The sequence below is a fragment of the Siniperca chuatsi genome, linkage group LG13, assembly GCF_020085105.1.
Source record: "Siniperca chuatsi isolate FFG_IHB_CAS linkage group LG13, ASM2008510v1, whole genome shotgun sequence".
NCBI classification, from domain to species: Eukaryota; Metazoa; Chordata; class Actinopteri; order Centrarchiformes; family Sinipercidae; genus Siniperca; species Siniperca chuatsi.
The window spans coordinates 5,742,696-5,769,367 of NC_058054.1; the positions used below are offsets into that span (position 1 = coordinate 5,742,696).

The following is a 26,672-nucleotide window of genomic DNA, read 5'->3' on the forward strand; positions in this document are numbered from 1 at the left end:
TTTATGTAGTACTTTTTAAATACCACAAACATGGTATGTGTTTATACATGTGTTTGATACCATTAAACACCACACATACCTCTGCCTTTCTTTGAGTCTCTGTGTTCTTTCTCCTTGTCATGTTTCTCCACACCAGGCGACTCCGGCATGTCCTCTTCAATGGCCTCATCAGACTCCCAGGCCTAAGACACACACACATACACACACACACACACACACACACACACGGAAATAAGATAACGGTTGTAAAAACCTCTACCAGCTGCACCTTTGGACTCTCAGGGCAGAAAAACAACGAACTTGATCTGTTGATTAATGGTGAAGCCAAACAGATTCAAGTGAGTCGACCTTAAAACAAACGTCATCTTAACATCCAGGGTTATTTTTCAAACTATTGTCATTTTGATGCAGTTTTTCAAATTGTATGTCCATTTCAATTTAGTCTTAATTCTCACAGCGAGTTAAGTGGTTTTAGCATTTTAGTAAGGTGTCGAGTATTTAGAAAAAAAACCAAACATAACCAATGATTCAATGTCCAACATTCCCTCTTCATTACCCTGCAAACACAAGTATTTATCACACTGCTGTTTATCTTCTCAGTTTGCCCCCAGTGGTTAAAATGAGCAGCTGGTGTTCAGTTGGAGATGCAGCTGAGCTGAAGGACATCTGACTTGAAATATGTATTTTCATCAAAAAGCTGAACATGCCGACAGTCTTAAGATAGCAGTGACAAAGTCCACTCTGTTTCTCTTCTCAACAACCTGCCACAATCTCTTAACTGATGTGTTCTTTTAATCTGCACCATAAATCTTCTCATTGTGGGTATTCAAGTTTCTAAACTAATCTTACTACTCGGTTGAAGAAGAGGACAGTGTCGACAACTTGGGCTACTTTTTATTTAATTGGGCGGGTAAAAATTGTTTTGGGCGGGTTGTGATTATTTTGGCTACTTTTTGTTGTACTTTTTGTACCATCTGGGCAGTTTCCACCGACGAATAGTAATATTTCAATAAATATTCCTCCTCTCATCAGAGTAGTGTGATTGAGATTTCCGCAGTTCACCTCAACAAGCAATGACTGATGATAACCATCAATAACAAATGTCATTTTAGTTTATTACACCTAAGTTTAAACTTTTTTCCTAAAATTAGGCTACTTTTATGACGACTGGGTGGGTTCTAAGCTCTGACTGGGCTACTTTTTGTCAGTCCAATTTGGCAACTCTGGCAGAGGCAGACGTTTTGGGACTGATAACTGAAGCACAGAGGAGATTGCGCCTTTGCAGTTGCAAACTCTGAAACAAGATGCCTCTGCATGTTAGGCTGTCCCCTACACTGCCTATTCCTGTCTTAACTCCATATGAGAGTTGCCTTTTTTTTTTCTTATGGTCTTATCGCTTTTATTATTTTATTGTCCTTTAAACTTTGTGTTTTTATTGTGTTGTTTTATGGTTTTGGCTGTTTTTGATTGTACAGCACTTTGGTCAGCTGTTGTTGTTTTTAAATGTGCTTTATAAATAAATTTGGATTGGATTGGAATTTGGACTGGGTGAAGGTGTGGGTCCTCACATGGGTGCTGATGGTGTCCTGCAGCGCTCGGTACCAGTCGGTGACAACAGCGTCATTTTCTGACTGGATCAGCAGCTCTGTGCCCTGCCGAGTCTTCACCTGCAACCAGGAGAGACACAAAGTAAGCAATTCCAATCATCAACTATGTAAACCATCTTTATTGTTGATTTTCACGTGTGTGTTAACAGTTGGAAAGCCTGAGTCCTTTTTACATGAAGGCAGAAGCATTAATATTTAGCGTTTGGGAACTGTACTGCTCAAATCTTGGGAAGGAGTACACGTGTACCAACGGGATAATATGTCTGAAACTATACCTGAAGGATTTGTTGTTTGTATTTGAGACTTTTCAGGGCTTTCTTTTATTATACAAAAAACACAAATACAGAGATTGAGGAAGGACAAATAACCTCACTCTGAGCTCTCTCCCACCTCTATAACGTGCTTCTTGCTGGACTTGTCTTTGGAAGCCCATTCCACCGAGCCACCCCTCAGATCCACAGTGAACTCTGGTTTGGATTGGCCGACTCCAAACTGGACAGAGAGAAGTAATGAATCAAAGGAGGGCAGATTAACACACAGAGGCCCTGTTCATATATGTCTTCAGCCATGTAACAATTTGTGTAGATGAGACAAAATATGCTACTTTGACAATGGAGGACACGTACAGATAAAGATTCCAAATTTGGCTTCACTTCTGCTTAACTGTTCTGCTAACTTTTTAACTTCCAGTGTAGCTCTTCAACAGTATAGCTCTGTTTAACAAATCATTGTGACATGATACCTGTGTCACTTGTATTTTGTTGAACTGGATTTTTGATTGTTGGTGATGCACGATGCTGTTTGATATCTGTCCATAACTGTAATGTCTTTTGTTGTTGTCTAACGATTCCCACAGACACAAAAGGAATTTCCGAAAGGATAATAATCAAAACTAACTAAAAGACATGCATATGTTCCGTATACATATGTGTATGCTTAATTCTGAATTAATGTAAAAGGTAAGGTTACACTTTACTTCGTTAGTCCGCCTACAGATAGTTTATAGTTTTTGTAACATTTCAACAGCTTATTAGTTGAGATTCAACAATTCAACTGTTTCACAAATTGGTTAGGTTTAGGCACAAAAAACACCTTGGTGTAATCAGAAAGCATGACACCCCTACCACACTCCTACAGACCTCCATCCGATGAACCCCATCCTGCCTTTTGAGGCAAAACACATTACCTAATTGCCTATAATGTACAATCAATATGCCTATTTAAAGTCAACTCAAACCACAGAGTAAAACATTTTTGCAAATGACGACGCAGTAATATGGTCCCTAATCTTTGCCCCATGCTAGTAACTAATAACACACAGAGGGGTTGGGGTCAGAGCATGGCAGACAGGAGAGAGGAGGCATGCAGAGGAGGAGAGAGAAAAGCACACAAAAGGAAGGAGGAAGCACATACAGAGGAGGCTCTGCCGAGCCCAGAGCAGCCATAGGAGACAGCAGGACGTTTCTTAGCAGACGGCCTCCAGTTACTCAACAGTGACAGGAGAAATTCAGGGAAGAAGCCACTGTGGTAGTATGGCTGCATGGAAGGATGGAGGGGGATGAAGACAAGGAAGATGGGGGGATGAAGCCAAAGGTAAAGAGATGGAGGCATGGAAAGAGAAGGACAATGAAACATCTAGAAGAGAGAAAATTCAACCCCAACTCCCCTCCAGTGAAAAAAATTTACTTCTAGGCACTGTATTGGAAAAGCAAAGTGGGCATAAAAAGTGAACCCTGCAGAATAAAAAAAGACACAGCTGTAATCTCATCGTGAACGTCATCTAGACTGGGACTGGTTGAGACAATCAGGTTTATTTCCTTAATCAGTCTTTAACACAGGCTGTTCTAGTAAAAAAAAAGTCACTGGAGGAGGTCCTTTGATGTAAAGAGCAGCACAACACAGAGATGACAGTCTTCCTCACCCTCTAATCAATGAATGAACAGTTACTATTTCTATGTACTTTTTTCTAGACAGGATCTTGCTGTGCTGATATGAAACAACCTCTTTTTTCAGGAAAAGGTTTATGTCACTAACCCAGCTCGCCCCTCCTCCTTGGCCTTTGGCAAATAGCAACGTGGATCCTTGGAGCACAGTCCAGGAAGAAGTCCAGTTCTTCCTGCAACAGATAATTCATAAACATTAAGTACTGAAAGTAAATCTGCAAAGACCTTCCAGCATAAGGGCAGAGTATCAAACCTTAATTCTGTTTGGGTGATGATTGCAATGTGTCCAAGTACTAATGCTGTCAAGTATCAAAAGTTGCCATCAAAATCTCGGTCAGGTTCTTAGTCTTGTTTTCTTTCCTAATTTAGACAGGCAAAGTTATTGTTCAACTGCTTTATGTTAAGAAAAAAACACTGATGTATTTGAGAAGTTTGTCTTATTTTATTAAATAGGAAAAAAAAGGGTTTGTACAAAAATGCTTTTATATAGCTTAAAGGAGGTATTCAAAAAAGTATAATTTAGTATTAACACTGAAACTGAGGCATCATTCTGGCATTTTTTCAATTTTCTATAGACACCCAGCCTTGTTCAACAGTGGTGCAGTGCAACAATAAGACAGAAAATGTGAAAATACAAATTTTTCATAATCATGGAACAAATGTTGGCTTTGCGATAATGCTATGGTATGGTATTATCATTATAATTGGTGAGAAAATGGGGACACTAAGCTAACTAACTAAACAAATGAATTTGGCTTGAGGTTACCCTGTGGAGTTTTGTTGTAAACAAACAAATGTTATGTTTACAATCACTAGCCGTGTTTCCATCTAAATGTCAAGTGAATTTTAAGAGAACTTTTGAAATGTCGCAAAAACAAAAATGCAAATTAGGTGTGTTTCCATCAACTGGTTTGGAGTGAATAAACTGAGCTACAGCGTAGTTTCGTCAGAAGATGGCGGTATAAGCTGCGTTACGGATGGCTGAAATAAACAGAGTAGAAGAAGTAGAGGTCGCGAACTGGAAACAAAACCAGTTGTTTGTCAACCGCCAATAAACCTCAAAAAGAAGAAGAGAGGAGAGAGAGGGATAATTTGGTCTCATCGGTCCACACGTACTTGTTGCTACTACCAGCCATGTTTTTGCGCGTTATGGGAATTTCCGGGAAGCCGCCGACAGCAGAAACATTCTTCTTCTCCTCTCGGAGTGGAAACAGCTGATCAGTCATGTGAGTTAAATGTTCGCTAGGTCAGAACTTATTCGGAAAAGGTGTTTCCATCTCGCATTAAGCGCATTAACTCTTTTGTTTAAAAAAAAGGCAAAAACCACCTCGGCAGAAAAACTTTTTTCTCGAATTTTGGCGTTTCCATCAACCTTTTCTAATGAGATACTTCAAAATGCACATAAAAATACTTTGATGGAAACATGACCACTGTTTCTTGTTCCCTTGAGGCCCAACAAATATGTTTAATGTATTTCCTTCCTCAAAACGTTTGCAAACTCGCCACCAACTGTCGATTAGTGGAATAGCGTGGACCAATCAGCAGGATTGTATTGCGTAGCTTGTGTGCTCGTGTTAGTCCTTGTGTGTGTGCATAAGATACAAACAAAAGAGGGATCCACTCATAAAAACATTGCTCCATAGCGCTACTTGAGGTTAAAATATTCACAGGGTACCTTTAAAACTAACTCTGCACAATACTGTCAACATTGGTCTAGTTTTAGTCAGTGCTACTTACCGTACTTTCTTGCCATACTCAGTGATCTTTGTCACATTCAGAACGCCGCATTTTTCAGATGGCTGGAGAGAAAAAAGCATTAGGACTCACTCTGAAGAAGCAGATTACATCAATCAATCACTTAAAGTATGATTAACAACCACAGCAGGATGACAAGAGAGAAAGCTGCTGTAAAAACTAAATATTTGTGTCACTCCATTGCAAAACACCACCACCACAAAATACCCTGCCACCAGAACAATCACAGCTTTCGGCTAAACACTAGAAAGTGCACAGAGGCATCAGATTAAAATAAATTAGAAGAAGCTAAAAAGGTAAAACCATGGATTCTTGGCAAAACTACTTGTGCAGCATTTAGCCAGAGATCTTCTGTTTCGGATTTTGAAACACAGGGGAATTTCGGGGGCAACACGATCAATACACCCAGGAACAAACCCAACAATTAATCCAAACGTTTCTTGGCAACAAAAAGAGGATCCTTTGTGATTCCAACTAGTCCAAGCAATTCCTCGGGCAATGTTACCATCAGCACTTCTTACTAACAGGGATTCTACACAGGCTCAAGTTCTAATTTATTCTCCCACTGCTACTTTATTCTGCTGTATAATGCTTAAAATAAACATCTTTACTACAACAAATACAAAAATAGGTGAGAAGACAAAAGGTAATTGTGTACTGGAACACAACCTGTGTAGAAAACCTGCAATAAGCTGCAACATGTGCCACTGCCTACAACCAGGGACCAAGTGCAGGACAGAGCCTAGTGGGTAGCGAGGTGAGGGGTGTGTACTGACAGAGGAGGGGGGCTTGGGAGACGAAGGGCAGGAGTCAGAGTCAGGAGAGGGGGGCTTGTGGCCCAGAGGAGCGTCCTAGTGAGGAGACATGAATGAAAAAACACACTGTCACATCGGCGAACAACAGAAGGTTAATGAGAAGACGATGAGAGGTTAAGAAGACACAGCTGAAAGAGTGTGATGGCAATTAGCAGTGAGATTATAATGCTGCAAAGTGTGTCGAGTATCTGTGTGATGTCCAGGAGGCGCGAATAGAGTATTAATTAGATGTGTAGGCAGGTATTTATTACAATCCCCATGCTGCTACTACAAACTACTTCATCTTCAGCATTTTTGACAAATCATCATCAGTATCTTTGCGGCTAAACCTTCAAATACAAAAGTTCATCAAGTTCATGATTGAATGTTCAGTTTCTTGGTAGAATGATTCAAATGAACAGGCTCAATCATCTCAGGGAATCAGGTGAAAACAGGTGAATTTGAAACGAAGATGGGGATGTAATTATTGCTCCTGTTATGTGATTATTATCATGCAAGCTGATTGTCTGCTTGGATTAAAGGACGAGGCACAGCTTGGTCGGTCCGACAGGCTACTGACTTGGTGTTTGTACGGGTGTAGGCGGGCAGAGCCTGTGCGAAAACGCCTGGTTTTTAACAGCCGCTGCAAAGCAACCAGTCTACAACTGAAACTCTGGACTCATGTAATACATCTTAGCAGTGAACACATCAGATAGCTCCATCTGGAACAAACTAATTCTGTACAGAAGGCTTTTAAGTAAAATAGAAAACATTAAGCACAATTGGCAGGTGTTAAAGAAATGGTTTATAAAATTAACTTTTCTGTGGAATTTTTTCTTGCTAGCAGTGAAATTAAGTATTTAACAGTGAAACTAGTCTCAAATCTGTAGTTTGCAGATTTGTGTGTCAGACCTTGTCGATGGGATCTTGGACGTAGGCGCTGTGTCTCCACTTGGTCAGGACGATGGGCTCCACCTGTTTCCTGTCCAGACTGCGACTCTTTGGAGCATCTCCAGGCGGCTGTGGAGGGGAGAGGTTGTACTGGAGGGAGGGAACAGGGAATCATACTGTATCAATATACTTTTAATTTTACCAAATGCAAATGTATACATATAAGGCTTTTCACCTGAATATAACAAGTATTATTATATATAAGTATACTCAGTTATAACTGAATATATGTACCTGATTCTGCCAAAAGTTAACATGATGTTACAACTGAACATTCATCTTTTAAGTCACAATCACAAAGTGGGGCTGCAAATACTGTATAAGCAAAGGATCCCCATTAACAGAAATCGTGGATATAACTCCTCTACTGAAACAATGCCAGATATTCACAACGCCAAATCACACCATAGTATCTCCCAAAATGCAGGGACTAAGCTCTTCATCTTCAGAATATTGCATTTTACTGCTAAAACTAATTTGATTTTCGACAAAAAGCTGTCAACAACTTAATTTATCAAGTGAAATGCCAAACATTCACAGGTTTCAGCTTCTACAATGTGAGGGGTTTTCTTACTTGTCTATTTTTGTATCATTGTCAATTGTCTCTTTGTGGTTTTGGACTTTATGGACTTTATTTACAAAAAAAAGGAACCTGAAGAAGGAGCTAATCCACTAATCCATAATGAAAACAATCATCAGTTGCAGCCCATACCCATACCTGTCATTTTGAGCTGTACACATGCTGAGCTGCCCAGCACAACATTAACGTTTATCAGTTTGATAAATTGTAAGGATTGCTACAGAGTCTTACCTTTGGCAGCTCCCATTCTGACCTTGAACCATCTGCACTGTAGTAATAAGGTCTGCCCTGGTCATCAACGTGTTTTAACCACTGGTGATGCACACACGGACAGACAGGAGAAACACAAGCCTCATTAGTGTGAGTCCTGACATTATTCAAGTATTCGTGCAATAACATCAAACTCACTGACCAACAGACAAACTTAATTTTTAGTGTTCTTCGTTATATGAAATGTTGCAAGTGGATCCTAATGCTGTGTTAAGTTTTAAATTTGTTCCTGTAACCCTGCATTTTTCAACTCTCTCTCTTTGGATCTGCATGTGTGATTACAACTATTTCTGGATAATGAGAAAATTGCTCCGAGCGCCTTATGAGGGAAAGTGCAGAAATCCTTTCTCTAGTAGTGATAATGATTCTCATGCTGTGGTGTTAAAACACTGCCTAATCAGTGTGGACAAAACATCTGAGTCATGCGCTATAGGGACTTTTACCTCAAATCGACCCAAAATCCGTTCCCACATGCATTCCCAGAAATCACCACAGTAAAGAGACAGCAGATCAGCCCTGTGCAGCAGGTACCTTCTCATTAGTATAGTCGCTGACGTACAGTGTGTGGCCTTGCTCGTCCATCTCCTCCGACCAACCACGCGGCGGTGAGCCATACTGACTGTCTGACTGGCTAGAGTAGGTACTGAAGCAGGTGTCCTCCGATGACAGAGGCTGGAGTCGACCAATGGAGAGTGAGAGGAAGGGAAGGAAAGATGGCGAGAGCGAGAGAGGAGTGGTCTACCATCAGTGGAAAGAGAGGGGGAGAGAGAAGAGAAAAGAGAGGGAATCTTTCACCATGGAGTTAAAGAGAAGAGGGGACAGTCAAGCACCCAGAACCAATAAATGATCAGAAACTGCCCAATGCCACCTTAATACAGTACAGAGAAGACCCATCAGAAAACTAAAAATCACTAATGTTCATGCTTGATTTTGGACAGTGTGGCTAAAGGTGGCTGCTGCAGTATGACACAGAATAAATGAAGTGACAGTGACTGCTTTCTGCCTGTAGGTGGCAGTGTGGTACAGCCATTTAATGAAACAGAGGCTGACTCATAATCAGAGATAACTCCCAAATGACTGTGTGTGTGTGTGTTGATCATAAAAAATATATAGGGTAAACTGTAATAATTTCCACAATGCAAAAGGCTGTGGAGAGTTATTCTGGTGTGGGTGTATAATCAAGCTTCATGTCAGAAAAAAACAAAACAACTTTAATTTTCTCTGAGATGTTTTTTGTCTGACAATTCAAATCTCCCCTGACAATCTGTCAGTGCTGAAAGAACAATTTTGCAGAAGCCAAATTCTCACTCTGTCAGCATGTACAGCAATGTTAATCACTAGGCAGTCACAATATGTGATGAAGTACTGGCATGCCGTATTCGTTATCTATTTAATATCCGTCTCTGACTCACAATGCTTTGACACTGACTGAGTATATATAAAGTGTATGTGTGAGTTCTTGTAATTCTATGCTTGTGAGAACCAGTCTGAGTTTAGACTGACAACATCTTTGCAAAGTCAGTTAATTTTGGCTGACCTTCACCAGTTCACTGGTTTAGTTTAGGAGTAATACTCTCAATTTATTTAGTTCATATTAGGATTCTGAAATAATTAAATCAAAGAATTAGGATTGACTTTACAGGTTAAAAGCCAATATATATTCTGTCAGAAGAGCTGTTCAGAAAACAATGTTTGTTATAAACCTAGTCTCAGATGTTCAGACAGGAGGGGAGATCTGAGTTACCCAACTTAAATCACAGTCACACCTGCTTTCTGCAGCGATTGACCAGGTGTTCACATGTGTGAAATAACAAGGGCCAAAGCGCGTCGCAACTCTTCCTTTCACATTTCTCAAATTCCTACATCCTCCAGTGTTTACATCTGAGCTGCACTGATTACATCTGTGTTTGCAGTCATGGAGGGTGGAAAGGTGTGCTTTCAGTGAAGCAACTTAAGGATCAAAATGTGATCAAAATTGTGAAATTCACATTGGCTCAGCTGGTTTTAAAACACACACAAGAAATGTGGCTACCTGTGTGTTACCTGTACATTGAGTGTTTTAATTTCTGTAGCTTTTCTCTATAGTGTTTTCTCTCGTGTTTTACTTGTTCTCACTGTGGTGAACATGTAAATAGTGTTCAGTTTTGGCTAATGAGAGGTTTGCTGACAATCCAGGCAGCCAATCGACTGCATTTTTAATAGTTTTGTTTTGATTATCATTGTTACAAAAAGTTACCAGCCATTGTGGCAAGTAACCATTATGGATTTATTTGCCAAAGACTGACTTTACTAGCAACTGGCACTTGTTAATTTAGGACTGTGTGAGCTGTCATTGGAAGTTCTTCATAAAGATGTAGAACAGTGTGTGTGCACATGTTTGTGTTGGGAACCGCTGTACATGATCCGTACCTCGGAGCTCTCTCCTGCGCTGTGGCTCTCTCCTCTGGTGTCCCTGGCTCGGGGTGGCTTCCAGGTTCTCTCCTGGGTGGAGCGGTTGAAGTAGAAGTGCCTGCCATTCTGGTCCTTGTAGGTCTCCCAGTCGCCCAGCACGTGGAGGGGGGAGCTGGAGGGGAAAGGGGGCTGGTTGGTCTGTGTGATCTTCAGTTCCTGGAGGTTGGTGTAGACAGGCGACTCGGAGCGTCCCTGGCCTGACGAAGATACCGTCTGATGGGGAGAAAGAAAGAGAGAGAGATGGAACTGTGAGTCATCTGTGAGTGGATGTAAGTCTGTTATATAATCAGGGAAAAGTTCCTCGACAGTGAGTGATGTGCCATGACGTAAGAAATTCACAGCTTTCAGAGTGTAAAGCAAAAGATGCACCTGCAAGCTGGTGGACACTTTCATTAAAAATGCCTCAAAACACCCTCTGAGCATACTGTACATCAATAACCTCACCCCCACACTGTTAATGCCATGTTCCTACGGAGTGCCACGTGGAGTCAATCACCTAATCTTTGCAGAGTTTGTGCTGAACATTGTGTGGCATTTGAGCATAAAAGGAATGGTTGAAATGTCAAATAACTATCGGCAGTTCTAGCTGACATAGCCATTGTTGGCCATAGAGGAGCAGAGCATTGAATGGACTCAGAGGAGGAAGACAGGGGAAGGAAGTGCTGTTGTTATATAACTGAAAGTGGCAGGGACCCATGTCAGGTAGAAATAAGGAAGTAAAACTGATTATCAAGATGCATCCTGAAGATTGGGAGGACAGTTTGTCCAGGCTCTTACAACTGTGAATAAAGACAACTATGGAAATCTACAGAAAAAAATATTTAGTATTTCGTTAAATACAGATCCACAAATTTGTACATCAAAATAGCATAATTACTCGTTTCTCAATTTCTTTTGGTGCCTGTCTGATTATATTATTTGAATTTTTGAGTACTAACATGTCAGCTTATGTAGATACCTAGTAAATCTGCTGGTCGTCATAAACAATATCTGTGAAAAAATTAGATTCACCCCAAAACAGAATTCATACATGAAGAACAAGAGTCCATATACAAAAGGAGAAAATAATCCCTGCAAGTAATGATTATTTTCATTGATGATTAATCTGCCAAATTCTTTCGTTTGACCAATAAAAAGTCAGAAAATCTAGAAAACGCCTGTCACAATTTCTTGAAGCCCAATGTGACGTTTACAAATTTTGTCTGACTAACTGTCGTCTAAACCCCAAAGATATTCATTATATTTACCACGACAGACAAGGAAAAGCAACATATCATCATATTTGAGATGCTGGAACAATCAAATGTTTCCCACTTTTGATTGAAAAAGAATCAAACGATTGTGTGGTTATCAAAATAGTTGCCAATTCATTTTCTGTCGAATGACTGCTAGATTAAATGACTAATAATATCATCTCTAATAATTGGCATAACCATTTTACTAAATAAAATCTTTTCTAAATGAATGCATTTAGTATAGATTGATAGCAAACTACCATCTTAATATCACTTTTTAAAATGATTCTCTATATCTAATTTTGGAACAAAAATCGCCACATTTTTCCTTGAAACCTGGACTTTTCAGGTTAGATTTTGAATCAGAAGAAGACGTCTTTGCAGACAGTAGAAACTGACACTGGCTGACTTTTCAAGATCACAAGGAAAAATGTGAATTACGTTTCAGGTCCTTTTTTTTTTTAATTTTAACAACAATGTGGCAAACCAGGTCTCTTGGCAGAGCAAAACCTCTGACAAGTTACTAATACACTGCAAAAATGTTCCTGTTAAACAGGATGGGGAAGCCTGACCAACCACAAACCAAATGTTTTTATGCGGTTAATGGTAAGATGGGAGAGTCTACTGCACATGTAACTTGGCACGTGACCACATAGGATTAAAAATACTGGGTTAACAACGAGTGAAATAAGATAAGTGAATGTGTGTATGAATTACAACACTATTGACAAGTGAACAAAAAAGTTAGTTCCTACCTCCAGTCAAACTACAACATTTCCAAGCTGAAGTACCGACAGCATGCTGCCTCTAATGACAGAGCATCCTTGACGCACGACTGATCCAGTCAATGGGCTGCTTGTCATGATTATTTCATGCTGGCATTACAAAGAAGCTGCCTGGCTGCAGAGCGACAGGGCAGAGAGAGTCATAAATAATGCCAGTGCACCGAGGCCTCCTAACACTGGCCCTGTGATGTTTTTATTGCAGGGGGATCAATACGGATGAAATATGCAGGAGCCGAGCAAACAGCTGGAGGTACCCACAAGTATCGAATATTTAGTGGACTAGAAGAAGCCTGAGAAGTGGGCTGTTCAATACAGTATCACAGCATGACAAAATTAAGGTGGAGTGCATATATATACATAATATATATATGTTACATAATTTATCGTAGTTTCTTCTACCTGTTTTTGAAAAGTCTTGAGAAGGCAGCAGTTGCAAGAAAGTCACTGGAAAGCCCAAACAAAACAGGGAAACTTTCTTTGCAAGTTCTACCGTCGAGCCATTAAGCAACGCAGGTAAAAGACTGATTTTTACCAGAAATGCTCTGTAATGCTATTGTGCAAAACTGACTAGACTATGAAGCAAGGTGCAGCTTAAAAGTTAAGCAGAGTTGAAAATGTATAAAATATTACCTCTGGCGGTGAGCAGCTAGTAAACACGTCATCCTCTTGATGAATTGAGACTGCTCTACAAAAACTTCTCCTCAAACGGATCATTGCCATTGTTCCTTCCTAATAAGGTGTCAGCCTCTTCTAATGTATGCAGTGTTCACTGGTGACACTGTTCTGTGGTCTTCCTGTATTCTGCTGAGTGAACATGTGATTTAGTGCATGGATCTGTCAAAGGGGAAGTCCTGGTAGTCAATCGACCGTTAAAAAGCCAGTAAGTTAGTATCCCACTTAAGCGGTGGCCGCAAAAACCACATTTTCCTCCCAAAGCTGTTCTGAAATTAAACTTCACTTAAGTGGTAGGAAGGCTCCACAAACTGACCACAGAAATGTTTAAGAGGTGTTTGTTTCCAGCAGTGTACAGTGGAGCTACACAGGAAAACATTTTACTTATTAACCTGGCACAGCATCGTGTGGATTTAAAAATAAATTAAGATTGTTAAGCAACTCATGGCCAAACTTTCCAGTCCCTATCAAACCTGTGCAGGACTCAAAAAGATCCGTTATCTTGGCTGCTCAGACGTAACATGAGGCAATCTACTCCCTTTCACCTGATCATTCAAGGGAGGAGAAGCTGAAGATGACACAGAACGAAGGTTTAAGAAGGATTTAAAGTAAAGATACAGCTGGGTGCAACTCAATATAAGGAGAACAGTCCTGAAACCGTATTTTTTGCAGTCATATAAATGTCTTATATCCTCAAATGGCAACTTAGCAGCAATTTCAAGAAGTAGTCTTATTGTGAGACTGGTTTTGAACTGGTTTTAGAGGCCACACGGTTGTGAAACCCTCTCAGTATAAGGTTCATGTAAAGCCTGAGCAAAAAAACATAAAAACTGCAGCTAGGTCTTCCAATGACAGCAGCAATACGGGCTATGTCAAATAACAGCACTCATTATGCAATTAAAGGTTGGCTCATTAAAAATGCATGAGGTGTCTCTTAACTCCATTACAGCAGCAGTATATCCTGAGCAGCTGGTGCTGGACATCTGGTGTGAACAGACTGACCACCTAAACAATACTGAGCTCTAAAACCACTGAACCACTGTGGGACATTAAGAGTTGACCTCTTACACTGAGGGAGCTGCTCTCTTTGAAAACACACTGTGCTTTAGTAGAGGTTGCCAGGTGTACAAGTGTTATCATGTACTATAGAGTTGTGAAGTGCCTGGAGTTACTTTGGGCGTCCAGGGTTGATCTTATGCTGCATAGGCAATGTTAGGTAATGGTGGGCAGTTGGATAAACTCTCCTGATTGAATTATCAAACATGAGTAACTGACTTAGAAAATACAGGGTACTTGATAAAAAGTCAAAAGTACTAGCCTGTGTACAGATGTAAAAACGTAAAGAGACAAGTCAACTACGACTGTCAAGGAGTATTTCAGTAAAAAACATCCAATCGCTGAGCTTAAAACTATAGTTTTAAGCTCAAAATCTGGCTGTTGGGAGCAAAGGTGGTCATTAGTTGAAGACCTCAAACTGAATTGAGCTGACTGATTACAATATTGACCAATAAGCCTCGATCAAACCAGAAGTCACCCACAGCACCTACTGTACAGTCCACAGTAAAACACTGAGCCTGAGGGAAGACTACACTGCTGCAGCCAATCAACAGTTCTGATTGCAGCTCAGCATATTCTTAATTTCCTATTTCAGGCCAGAGCAGGAGTTAATGGGTAGAGAATAGGAAGGGACGCTGCCAGTTCCAGATAGGAGACCTGCTAGTCTTATCTGTACTGCCTGCAGCTCTGTGGTGGAATAATAATCAACTGGTCCAGTGTTCGTCAGCCGGAGATAAACCACATCAGAGCCAGAAAGAAAAAGAGATAAAGAGAAATGAGAGAAGACTGAAGACTGCTTCAGGCACTGAATGCATCAGAGCTAATATTAGACAGAAATGGCTACAGATGCTTTGGCAACACTTAGTTTATATTTAGACTAGTCTGGTGTGAGTTTCAGAACACTGTGTTCATTTCAAGCAAAGTTGTTGTCCTGATTCACATAAAGTTGGGGTCACTATAAAACTGCTGGGTTGCTGTTTAAAAGCAAATTCCAGGAGAAGCCTGCTGGGTCCTTTCAGTGTTTGTTTCAGTGGTTCTCTCGGTGGTGTTTTGGTCATTTAGTTCAACTTCTTGTCTTCAGATTGCTTATTTTGTCTGACTGGTAGTGAAAACACAAAAAGATACTCAAATTACAAGGACTTGAGACAGAAAAGCAGCAAATCTCTTTACTTTGGAGCAAACATTTTGTAGTTTTGCCCTGACAAAAAATGACTTAAATGAGACGTTTGATAAATGGATTTATTAACTAATCATATGAGCACTGACCCTGAAAAGGGTTAATGAATGTATTACGTATTATCATGTTTACAACTACAAGCTGACTTATGTAGACTAGCCCACAATCAAACACGCAATGGGGAACATCATAACCTTCAAAACCGATATGACATGCTGTCTTAAAAACTAAAGTTGTGTATTTATTTCACAGTCGACATGTTTAAGCTCTTCTTCAGCTGATACCCAACTAATGAAATCATTTCAAAACCAAACCGACTGTAAGTGGACTACAGTTTAAAAACACATCAGAGAGTTAACCAGAGGTGCAGGCCTCAGTGTCCTTTAGGTGGCAGCCTGACAGCAAAGTTTGTAAAGTCTTAAAAGGGATGGGCAAGTAATGGAGGAGGAGGAAGAGGAGGAGGAGGAGGGGCTCCACATGTTCACCTCCTCTCTCCTCCCATTTTCTGTTTGACACAGATTAACCTGCTCTGCTACATACCGCACCGCAGGGAGCTGGGCCATGCAAACACAAAACATACATGCTTATAAACATACACACACTGGAGTATTTTGATGCCAACCTCTAAGTGCGTGGGTTAGACTAATACACAAACATGTGCAAGTTTGCACATGTACAAACCTTCTCACAAAAACAAAAGATAACCTTTTTCTACTTCCTTGTCCATTAAGTTTTTAGTTTCATTGGGGAAAAGTGCCACTGCAGTGCTTTACACGTTCATAGTCACACAGAGTGTGTTACTGAGGTGCTATCAAAAAACTAATATTGCATAAGTAGGAAATGTTTCTTAATATTTCCCTCCTTGTCAGCTACATTGGGGGTGTAGCCAGAGGCAGACATTCAGACTATTTCCTTCATGTATGGGTTTCATCTTATAGTCACTTTTTGATTAATTTTGGATCTGGACAACATAGTCACAAGGTACACAATTTGATCCTGAGGCAGACAGTCTACTGTACATACACCTTTGTCTGCCAAGGAAACTATCATAATATTAGCATGGTGGACAACAAGAAACACCAATATTTACCACAGCAAGGAGCCAAATAGCTAACTTAATTCATATTTGGGCAAAAGGTTTAACTAAGTCCAACTTTTAAGATTCATACTGTGACAAATATGCATTTAAAGTAATTTTGAGTGAATTTTCCTTCTATCTGAGTGGATAAAAGTGGGAAAAATGTAGCTACAAAAACAGAGTTGATGCTTTGATTTTGTTAATTTCTGTACATATTTCACTGTAATTTAATTTCCATATAATAGTGCTAGGTGCTACATTCATTGCTGGAGGACAAATGACCAGTGAAACTAGCCAGGTGTCAGGAGGTGTGACAGAGCCTGATCAGAACAGGAAGAAAGGAGGTTGCATTAGAGAGGAGTTGTGTACATGGAAAATGGCCAGGCTGTCTTTCCGGATAAGATTACATCACAGATACTATAAAACAATCTAAAAGCCTCTGAGGTTTAACAACTTATTAGCCCTCAAGCTTGAAAATACATGTCCATTACAGCCTGGTGTCTCTTCCAGTCCGGTCTGAGGTAATCTCGCTGAAACCTGACTGAAAACAGAGGAAAGAAAAGCCATAACACACACTGCAAGTCAACACAAAAAGGCCTTGAAACACTGGCTGCACCCAAGGTAATTATGCAACTCCAGAGCAACATTCAACAGGAGAAAAGAGAATGAAGCTCAGAGCTGTAATCAGGAAGCAGTCAGGCTGCACTGGACACTTCGCAGGTAGCTACATCCATATTTAAATAAGGAAACTAAGCTTCACTTCCGTGTGTCTGTTTTGGGACAACATCCATTTGTTCACGCAGTCCTTAACAGCACCGACAATGTGACAAATACTAAATGAGAGGATGCTTTTGAATTGTGCAAGAAAGGAGCATTTTCTTTTTTGTATAAAATACGAATGATGAAATCTCCACTAGTGTTGGATACAACTGATTTAGGGTGACAACCAGCGCTGGAAAGCCTGATATTGGCACAGATCTCCACATTCGATCAAATTTGATTCAGAAAGTCTTGTCTATTGGATAGACAAAAAAAATCTTTTCAGATCCTTATCCTGGGCACTAAAATTTATTTTTATTCGACAAGTAAGCAGCTATCATCTACGTTACTTTTTGACTAATAACAACCGTTTTGTACATGTTGTAATAATACAATTTCTACAAAACATACAAGTTACACAACATGTAGCTATAGGTGAAACATTTACAAGTAACCACAGTCAAATTAATATTGGATCATTTAACTGAAAAATTTAAAAGAAAATTTAAATATTTTCTTTACCCAGCCGTAGCTGCAACTAATCATTTTTCATTATCTATTATTTACCATGATGTAAAATGCAGAAAGTATTCACATTTGAGAAGCTGGAACCAGCAAATATTAGTTGTTTTCTGCTTGATAGATTACTAACAATAATCCATTATCAAAACTACTGTCAGTTTATTTTCTGTCAATTCAGAGAATCGATTAATCGACTCATTGTTTCAGTAGTAATTGATTAGTGATTACCAGTGTGTTTGCTGCTCAAATGGACCAAAGCCCACATTATCTTTCACTTGCCTTTGACTGACAATGAATACATTTAAGTAGTTTACCCTAATAGACCAACTGCATGTTTGGTCTATTACACAGCACATCAATTTTTGCCTCTTTGTGATATTTTGTGACATATGCAATAAGGTCCCTGTTTGGAGTCCGTTGGAAAAGGGAAAAAAAAAGGTTCTTTGTTCTTTGTGGGATATGAGGGTCTACACAGTTAGAGATCAAAGACAAGTGATGTACGGTGCCCTCTTTTACATAATCCTGCTTGGGTGTAGCATCACTGAAGTCTGTCAGAGAAGCAGGTCCACAGAGGAATCCTGGTCTTGTTCTGAATCTAACTCTGATCTACTCGTGTCTCTACACGAGCTGCAAATGGGTCGAATGTAAGAAGCAGCAGGGGGGTGAGAAAGTAACGAAGAAAGTGATGCAAGAAGGAGGCAGAGAAGCTGCTGGAAGATGTTCATAGAAGAAATCTATGCCACACAACGTCTGGTTATTATCATAATTTTATCATATTGTCAAAACACCCTCCAAATTCCACACAGTGAAATGTAAAAGTTTGGGTTATGGGTTAAGTTTATGTACAAGCAATATCATACATATCATTATGATGGAAAAATTACAACCTTTATAAAAGGTAGTCACTTATAGGTACTCTGTATGAATAGAGTTCATACATTATGGTATATACTGTATATATCAAAAGGTCTGGTTATGTATGTGTCATTGAAACTTAAAGTCAAGTATTGTCATTTTATAGTACTTTGTGAAAACATTCAATCAAATTCTAATGCAGCCTGGTCTGACTGTGTTTAGAAAAACATCCATGAGAATAAAAATACATAACTAGTCTAAACTCCTGCTGGTCTCACATTTTTAATTGTCTACAAGCAGAAGTTTTTTAAAGATAAGCCCACTGGACTGACCAGCCCACAGTACTTCATATAGCCACTGTTACAACAATGTACTATGCTGGGGCTCTGTGTGTTTTAGTGGGTGACCGAAAACAGCACCGTTTTAAAATAACAAGCTGTGGTGGGGGCGTGTTGTTTCAGGTGCCATTGAGACAATTGAGTAAAATCCAGGAAGTCCAGTTGAAATAATAAATACATTATGTTTGAAGCTTTATCAAATGCCAAAACACTGCACAGTAGCTCATAATATTATGAGGAAGGATTTTATTGATCTGGAAAGTTGCCACAGCTGCAATTATTTTATTGGTCATTGCAAAAGGAAGGTAAACTTGTACATGTTGGATTAGCCAATGCAACCCGTTGCCAGATGAAGTTGCATTGCACTGGGGCAAAAGTTGAGCCAGGTTCAACTTTTTTTTGCCGGACAACCCCGCGTTATTTTGCTGGAGCCCTCTGCGTTTTTTTCAAACAGGGCAAAAGCTGGTCTGATGCCCCTTTATAATGGAACACAAACCCTGCGAAACAAAATGTCCACCTCCATGATTTCAAAGCAATACTGCGATTCTCTGTAGGGACTGCATACAGAAGACTGGATTGTGTGACTAAATGTACACGAGCGTAACGTGAAAAGTGATTAGTGTTGGCACTGGCAAAATGTTGGAGAAAATTAACTTTTACAGATGTCTGCATGTGCTTTTTAGATTGCAGAGAGTATGACCATATGCTTGTGTGTCTTGAACATCAGCTGTCTGGATGCTGCTCTGTCCTCTCCACAGGGGGCGAGGGGTATTCCCTGCAGGCTGGGACCTGATGCCTGAACCCACAGTCACCCTTACTAAACAGAGAAAAAAAATCTAATTTAGCAGCAAGACTCTTGGTTTTCAGACACCTTACTGACATTTTTAAGCATAGATATTTAAAACAAGTGAGCAGGAAGGGGTTCGGTGTTGCTCAATGACATATTTTCCCTCTCTAGACTTGAAGCTTTTCCCACGGTGATACACACATTTTCAATAAATTCTTAAAATGACTGTATAACATTCTGAGAGTTGACTCAGCCTTTAATACATGATCAGTGCTGTGGTGATGTTGTTTTTCAAGGCAGTAGAGAAGAACAAGCCTGAGGGAACACAGAGTAGCGACGCAGCTGACAGCCTCAACTGAATGATTAATCCTCTAATTCTATCTACCTGACTGGTCGCAGCTAATGACGCTGATTCTCCAACGTGGTGGTTGGTTGGAGGGGTCCACTAAGGACAGCTGGCATGTATATATAAATATATATATATGTGTGTGTGTGTGTGTGATTATGTAAGAGGGTAGCAGAGGGGTAGGTGTGGGCACTGCTCAGGACACATACTGCAATGGGATGTGACTTAGAAAGATACAAGCTGTGTGTAACCGTCTCCTCCAATTTGGGCTCTGTGGAGGATTTACGGTTATTAGCTCATGCAGAAACATTGAGCCATAAAACCCTGTTGATAGGTAGAAAATGTATCTTTAAAATAGCAATTTTCAGGGGCTAAGAAAAGAAAAAAAGTGTACAAAAACCCACAATGAAAGAATGAAGTCATTCAATACAAGTTTAAACAACAGAATCATCCAAACTAGAAAGGTTTTCACTTTCAGAATATAAAAGCCTGAGATTAGCCTATCTGCTGCTCTTTGGTTGCATCTTTTAGAAATATATGGCCGACCACATCACAACAGGCTATCAGACAGTATCTAAATCAACACTGATGGATGTTTACATCTTTACACCTGTTACGGCAGACCAGCTCTGTTGAGCTGAGGAGGATTAAGATAAGAAGCAGAGATATGGAGACTCTTTCTCTCTCAGTCTCAACATCCACTGGTTATCTGAATCTGTTTATCCTGCGCCGCATCACGCGTATTCAATAGAGTGCTTTATGAAAGTCCTGAGCAGAAACACCCAATTTAATTTGTGCCTTTATTTAAACCGTCTATTTATCTTGGGACGGTACGGCTCAGTACACAAGCTCTTTTTCAGCAGCGCCCTGTTTTACATTAATGAAGTTACACTCTCTCAGGCCTGAGGGAGGGACAGTTTTCTACTGTTTGCTGCTGAGAAACTTCATTACAGCAGCTGGGTGTTCAATAACTTGCTCAAGAGCAATGTGAGCAGTTTCAGGAGGGAGGAATGTTTATTTACTGTGCACCCAGATTTATCCCAGCTGGTCTGGGGGTCTGAACCAGTGACCTTCTGGTCACAAACCACACCAATGTACACAAGCTCTCCGGTGTCATGTATCTACTGTTCTGACAAATGAATTGTTGGTGCAATAGGAAGCAATTACGGGTAGAATAAATCTGAGGGGTTGTGAATTCCTTAACAAGATAGGAAAGGAGAAGAAAAAAACTGTTATACTGACTAAATGTTTTGGTATTTTTTCTGACTTTTCTCAAATATTTACTTTTTATGTGAAATACTGGAGAGTTTTACTTTGTCATACCTCAATAAAAATTAAACAATCTGGCAAGGGAACATAACTCTTGAATAACTCTCTGGTTGAGCCGCTCAAAGCTCATCGACACATACAACCTGTTATGAGGAGGTTCGAGTAGGTATTGCTAAGTTACAAAGGGTCACGAGCCAGATAAGGTGTGGAAATGTATATAACTTTCTGTAGTGGCATGCCATCCAGCTGCAATTATTGGCCTACTTGTGAAAACACGCACGTTTTTCTTTTAAACTTTTGAATGTAGTTCTGCCAAGATGCATTTTCATGGTCAAAGTGACAAATACGAAAATGTCACGGAAAAAGCAACCGGGGAGTTCACTCAGACAACAACATTTACTCCTCATTGTCAGCAACAGTGAATGTCAACAGAACAGCCCATAGCCATAGCCCATACCAGACATTTGCCACTCAGTGGGAAATGGGAAAATGTGGGTTAGAGGGCAGACGAGACAGTGAGAGAGAACACCTGCAGCCTGATGCCTTTTACTCTTTTCTGGTACACTGTACATCACCATGCTGCACCAGTATAGCCACCCCCTGAGATAATCAACATATTAGTTACATGTTAAGACATGTCTTTGTCTGTTAACTGTTCAACAGACAGAAACAAGTCTGAAGCCATTTAAATACTCTAATATGCTTGATAATTGTAGCCTGGTAAAGTCTGACCTTAGGTACACATCCGAGGTGACAACATGCTTTTGAAAACAAAAAGTATTTAACTTACTGTCAGACACCGTTTGACCTTTGTGTGCCTAATTTGATACACCAGACCTCTTATTTGATTTGAAAGTGGTGAGGCAGATGGCTGCATATGTGGTGTGTGCGTGTGTGTGTGTGTTGTAATCCCTCTGTGGCAGACAGGGCACATTGAGTTCATTTCCCATTCAGCAGCACATTAGAGAACACAAGCAGGACACAGTCTGGTTTCCATTGGAGTCAACTAACAACAGCATTATTCTCCAATCAAAGAGTGACTTCTAAAACAAGGACCATAAAATGTTCAATTCAATCAGTCCCATACAGCACACTGTATATCTCAACAAAAGTAACCTCAGTAGAAAGATTTTTTAGTTCATTTCAGTTCGAAACATACTGTTGGCTTTAATTACACTTAATTAATTTGTGATTCTAACATCTTTTAAATTATTCTGGAGGCAGATTTTTTTGTCTGTAGAAATATGAGTCAATCCAAGTGAAGATTGGTGCAGTGTATATGTTGCTTTCAGCCCCTTCAACTCAGTAAGTGTGTTTCCATCCACCAGTTTTTATGCACATGTTTAATTTGAAACCTCAGTGGAAAACCAGGAATTTGAAAAAAAAAAGTCAATATTTAGAAAAATTGTATGAATTTTAAAATGTATGCTTGGTGTAATAATAAAAATAAAATAAAATAAAAATTCTGATGTACATAAAGCATGTGACTCAAACGTCACTTGACACTGAAGGGACAAAAACGTCAACTGTGTGGAGCGATGAGGAGGCTGTAACCCTCCTCTAATTAATACAAGAGACAAACATAAATACAATATTTTCATCACATTTTCCAACGTGGTTTTCCATCGTTTGAGGTTTGACTGGCCGTCTTCTTCTGCAATGGTTTAAAGACGCCCCACTTGAGAATTAGTGCCACTTAGTGCAACTGTTTATCTCGATGCACCAACTCCTAATATTCGGATTTGGATGAAAACTTCTGTCTTTCTGTCTGACAGTCTTTTTGATACTACAACCGAGCAACATCAAAGTCACTCATTTTCAATTTCTACACATAATGGCTTTCAAGATTATGACGAGTGAATTTGGGAACTTAGTCACTAATGTGGTGAAAATTCTGTCTTGCAAGCTTTACAGTTCCCTTTCTACATATTTACGTGAATGGCATCCTTACTGAGTTCATCAACCAGCACACTGACCCAAACCAGCTGAAAATAATAAATGAGATTAATGACCATAACAAAATGAATAAAATCTACTTAGAACAGTCTCTTTTATTGAACAAATCTTAATTGGCAACTGAAAGAAACTGGAAACAACTTTTCAGTGAATTTTAGAAACCACCAAACAGTGTATTGAGGAGTTGAACACATTAGTTTCCTTCTCTGCTCATCCTGTCAGATCACATTACAACAGACACAGCTTCACTGTTGAGCAGCCTGACACAGCTGGGCCCACTGAATGGGTTAAGACCAAACCCAGTGGGGACGAACAGAAGTGAGTATTATTCCTTCAAACATAGACACAGGTCCTTTAAGGCCATCAGTCCAAATGTGTTGGATGTCCATTCATGGACATGAATGAGGCTATATGCCCATTAACCCAGCAAACAGGGACACAACACAACCATGATGCACTGAGCTCAGCACAGTGTAAGTGACAAAGATAAAAGGAGGCTCGGTGTGGAGCAGTATCCAATCTAAAACTTTATTCTTTCAAAGCTACATGTTTGCCTTGAGCGAGACCACCGGCTGAAATACAGTCTGTCAAGAAACGTCTTTAGAAACAGTTGTATGTTGTAGACATTCAGCTTAAATGCTGGTCTCAATGCTGTTTCTCGGCCAGGCTTTCTTCAAAAGAACAAATCATAATGGGACCTCAACCAACACACAAGTAGTGTGTTTACATAAACTATGGGTTATAAAAGTGAAACCCTCAGGAGACAAAAACCTTCTAATGCAGACTCATTTCAGAGTCTCAAGGGCTCCTAAATACATAGTGGTGACAAACACCAAATCAAAACTCTGAGTGACCTTTTATTTGGGCTATAAATACAACTTCCATTCTATAAAGTGAAGTTTTCCAAACCATTAGCAACCTCCTTTTTTGTTTGCAAAGTCACACGGTGTCCTCATTATTTCCCAGGTCTGTTACTGCAGCAGCAGTTCTCTTCCACAATCTCACCTGACTTCCTCATACCTTTAGCCTTTTGCCCTGCAGCCTTTTGTAGGAGCAAAGTGACAGATTTTGCATGACAATGCAAACAAAAAAATAAGGCTTGTCAAATAAAATATATATGGTTGAAAATGAGTCCTACAACTTGCCAACAGGAAACCAAATAATTAACTAATCTCTGCTGTTCTTTAACACCAAACCTTTTCAGGTCAAGAACACCTAAGCACATAATGTTTTATCTCATTTGTTAGGATTTTTAAGCAACACCTAAGATGAAACAATTAGTCAATTAATTGATCAACAGAAAATGTATCTGCAACTGCTTTGATAATCAATTAATCATTTAAAACATTTTTCAAGCAAAAATAGTGAATGTTAACTAGTTCCTTTGTCTCACATGATAAACTAAATATCTTTGGGTCTTCACCATTGGTTCACTATTTTCTGATGTTTTACAGACAAAACAATTAAATCAGAAGTAATCAGCAGAATAATTGATAATGAAAATAATTGTTAGTTACAGCCCTAAACTCCTGAGACTTCAATACATAATTGCTATCTATGTAGAGACAAAAAAGGGGAATGTCAAGATATAATCAGAATAGTCATTTTTGCTTCCTGAAAAAGATGAAAATAAGTTATTCATCATACTACTTGAGAATTCCTGGAACAATATCAAGGATGCCTGGAGGTCTGCAGAACCTCAGCAATAATCACAAACACCATCCTAACATCAGTCTCATAGCTTTAGTTTAGTGCCCAAAACAGTTTTTTTCCACTTCAGGACTCATGAAAAGCCACATTCTTTTCCTTGACGCATTAATAATTGCTGTGAGGTCAAACGTGTGGGTGATAAGTCAAATGCCAGCAGGGCTGATGACAGAGGCGGTCTGAGGGACTGTAGGTACATCAAACACAGTCTACAAACAATATGATGACTCAGTGTTGCCACTAAAGTTCCCTATTAAAGTGACATCAAAGGAGTACAACTGACAAACATGGGATGAAGGAAATACTTAACCAGATGTAAACATTTCAAAGATATGAGACATCATGGAAAAGAATCTGATAAAATGCTTTATAGGGTTGTACAAATCATGGAAACATTAAACGTCATGCGTTCAAGGCATAGATGCAACAGTGGACCTCATACATGAGTGGGCACTAGAAAAGAGTGAGTCACGCTTGAGACATGACACAAGTGGCCTTTTTACTGAAAGCACAAATCATGACGGATCCCAGAAATTAAGGGATTCCTGTAAGTGAGATGACGCTACTTAAGAGGGAGAGTTATGTTACAATAGCACAAACCCTGATGGCATTCTGGGTTAAATGGTTCTTCCTTCTTCCTCACAGACTTGGTTTGAGTCAGAAATGTACTTGGACAAAACAAATTTCCATTGAAACATGGTTAAAACAAGTATTTCCTCATCTTCAGGCCACAGTATCTGGCAAATCACAAAATCTAGCACCAAATTAGACCACTTTAACAGCCATCCACCTTTTCAAAATCGAATGGCATCTGTAGCACTGGTTAAAAATAGCTGCAGGGGAAGATAAAAACACTGTCTATATTTGGCTGGTGTTAATTTCCCAGTTTCTTACGCTGTTGCACTTCAGTGGAAAAATGATAAACTGCCTGCTTTTAAGAGGTCAGTGCAGCGCTGGCCTGATTGGGTTAACTAGGTTACCGGCTTGACATTTATACAGGACATTCTTTCTGATGGATCCAGTTGTATTTTAAGCCAACTGGTTTATTTAGAAAGCCAACAGTTAAATATAGGAGGATGAGATACAGTAATTCATCTCCTGTGCTTCCATTAGATTGAGAAGCAGTATTGACTGTTGATCTAACTGTTGTTGTAAACAGACTTTTAGCTGACTTAACTTTTTCCTTTGGTATCACTGGTGTTTCCCCATCTTTGAAAACTTTAAAATACCATGAAATGAGCACTTGAAATTCCTGGTAAACAGCTACTTCCTGGAAAACTCATGCTGCACCAGTAGCTGTAGCTAAAAAGTCCAACCAATAAAGTCATCAAAAATGTGTCCACAATTCCATGTTTCTACCTGTACTATTAAATCAAACTGTCTACTACTGTCTACTATCAAACTGCTTTTGTCTCTATAACTACAGTAATAGCCCATTGGTTTCAAATCACAATAGATCTCTCACCGTCTTGTTTTAACAGGAAATACATCACATTTAAGAAGTAGTGAAGTTGTTTCCATGGGATCTGTAAGAGCATCAGCAAAAATCTGGAAAATTACTTCTGACCAAAGTACAAAGGTAAAAGTAGAGCTGAAATGATTAAATTACACACAAGTAAAAATGACCAAAATGTAATGCTTCCAGCTTTTGGAATGAGGAGACTTTCTCTGTTTTATCATCTTTGGATTTTGGACTGTTGGTCGGACAAACAAGACATCTGAAGAGGCGAAAAGTTACATTCTGAGAAATTTTTATGGGCATTTTTTTAAATTATATTC

The 26,672-nt window shown here is 39.5% G+C and overlaps 1 protein-coding gene across 11 annotated transcripts in view; it reads right to left on the reverse strand.

Moving 5' to 3' along the window:
- Positions 1-26,672, reverse strand: part of LOC122887349 (rho GTPase-activating protein 12-like) — a 61,242-nt gene that overhangs the window by 5,052 nt on the left and 29,518 nt on the right. For 4 of the 11 annotated variants that reach the window (XM_044220448.1, XM_044220447.1, XM_044220450.1 and 1 more), the window contains exons 3-13: positions 10,310-10,564; positions 8,432-8,638; positions 7,862-7,942; positions 7,012-7,140; positions 6,680-6,742; positions 6,082-6,156; positions 5,288-5,349; positions 3,642-3,723; positions 1,998-2,099; positions 1,569-1,667; positions 80-182 (exon numbers count right to left, since the gene is read on the reverse strand). In XM_044220448.1, coding sequence (XP_044076383.1) covers positions 80-182; positions 1,569-1,667; positions 1,998-2,099; positions 3,642-3,723; positions 5,288-5,349; positions 6,082-6,156; positions 6,680-6,742; positions 7,012-7,140; positions 7,862-7,942; positions 8,432-8,638; positions 10,310-10,564 — 1,258 coding nt within the window. The remainder of the gene's footprint in view (positions 1-79; positions 183-1,568; positions 1,668-1,997; positions 2,100-3,641; positions 3,724-5,287; positions 5,350-6,081; positions 6,157-6,679; positions 6,743-7,011; positions 7,141-7,861; positions 7,943-8,431; positions 8,639-10,309; positions 10,565-26,672) is intronic. The other 7 variants (XM_044220456.1, XM_044220455.1, XM_044220452.1 and 4 more) reach the window with 6 other exon arrangements.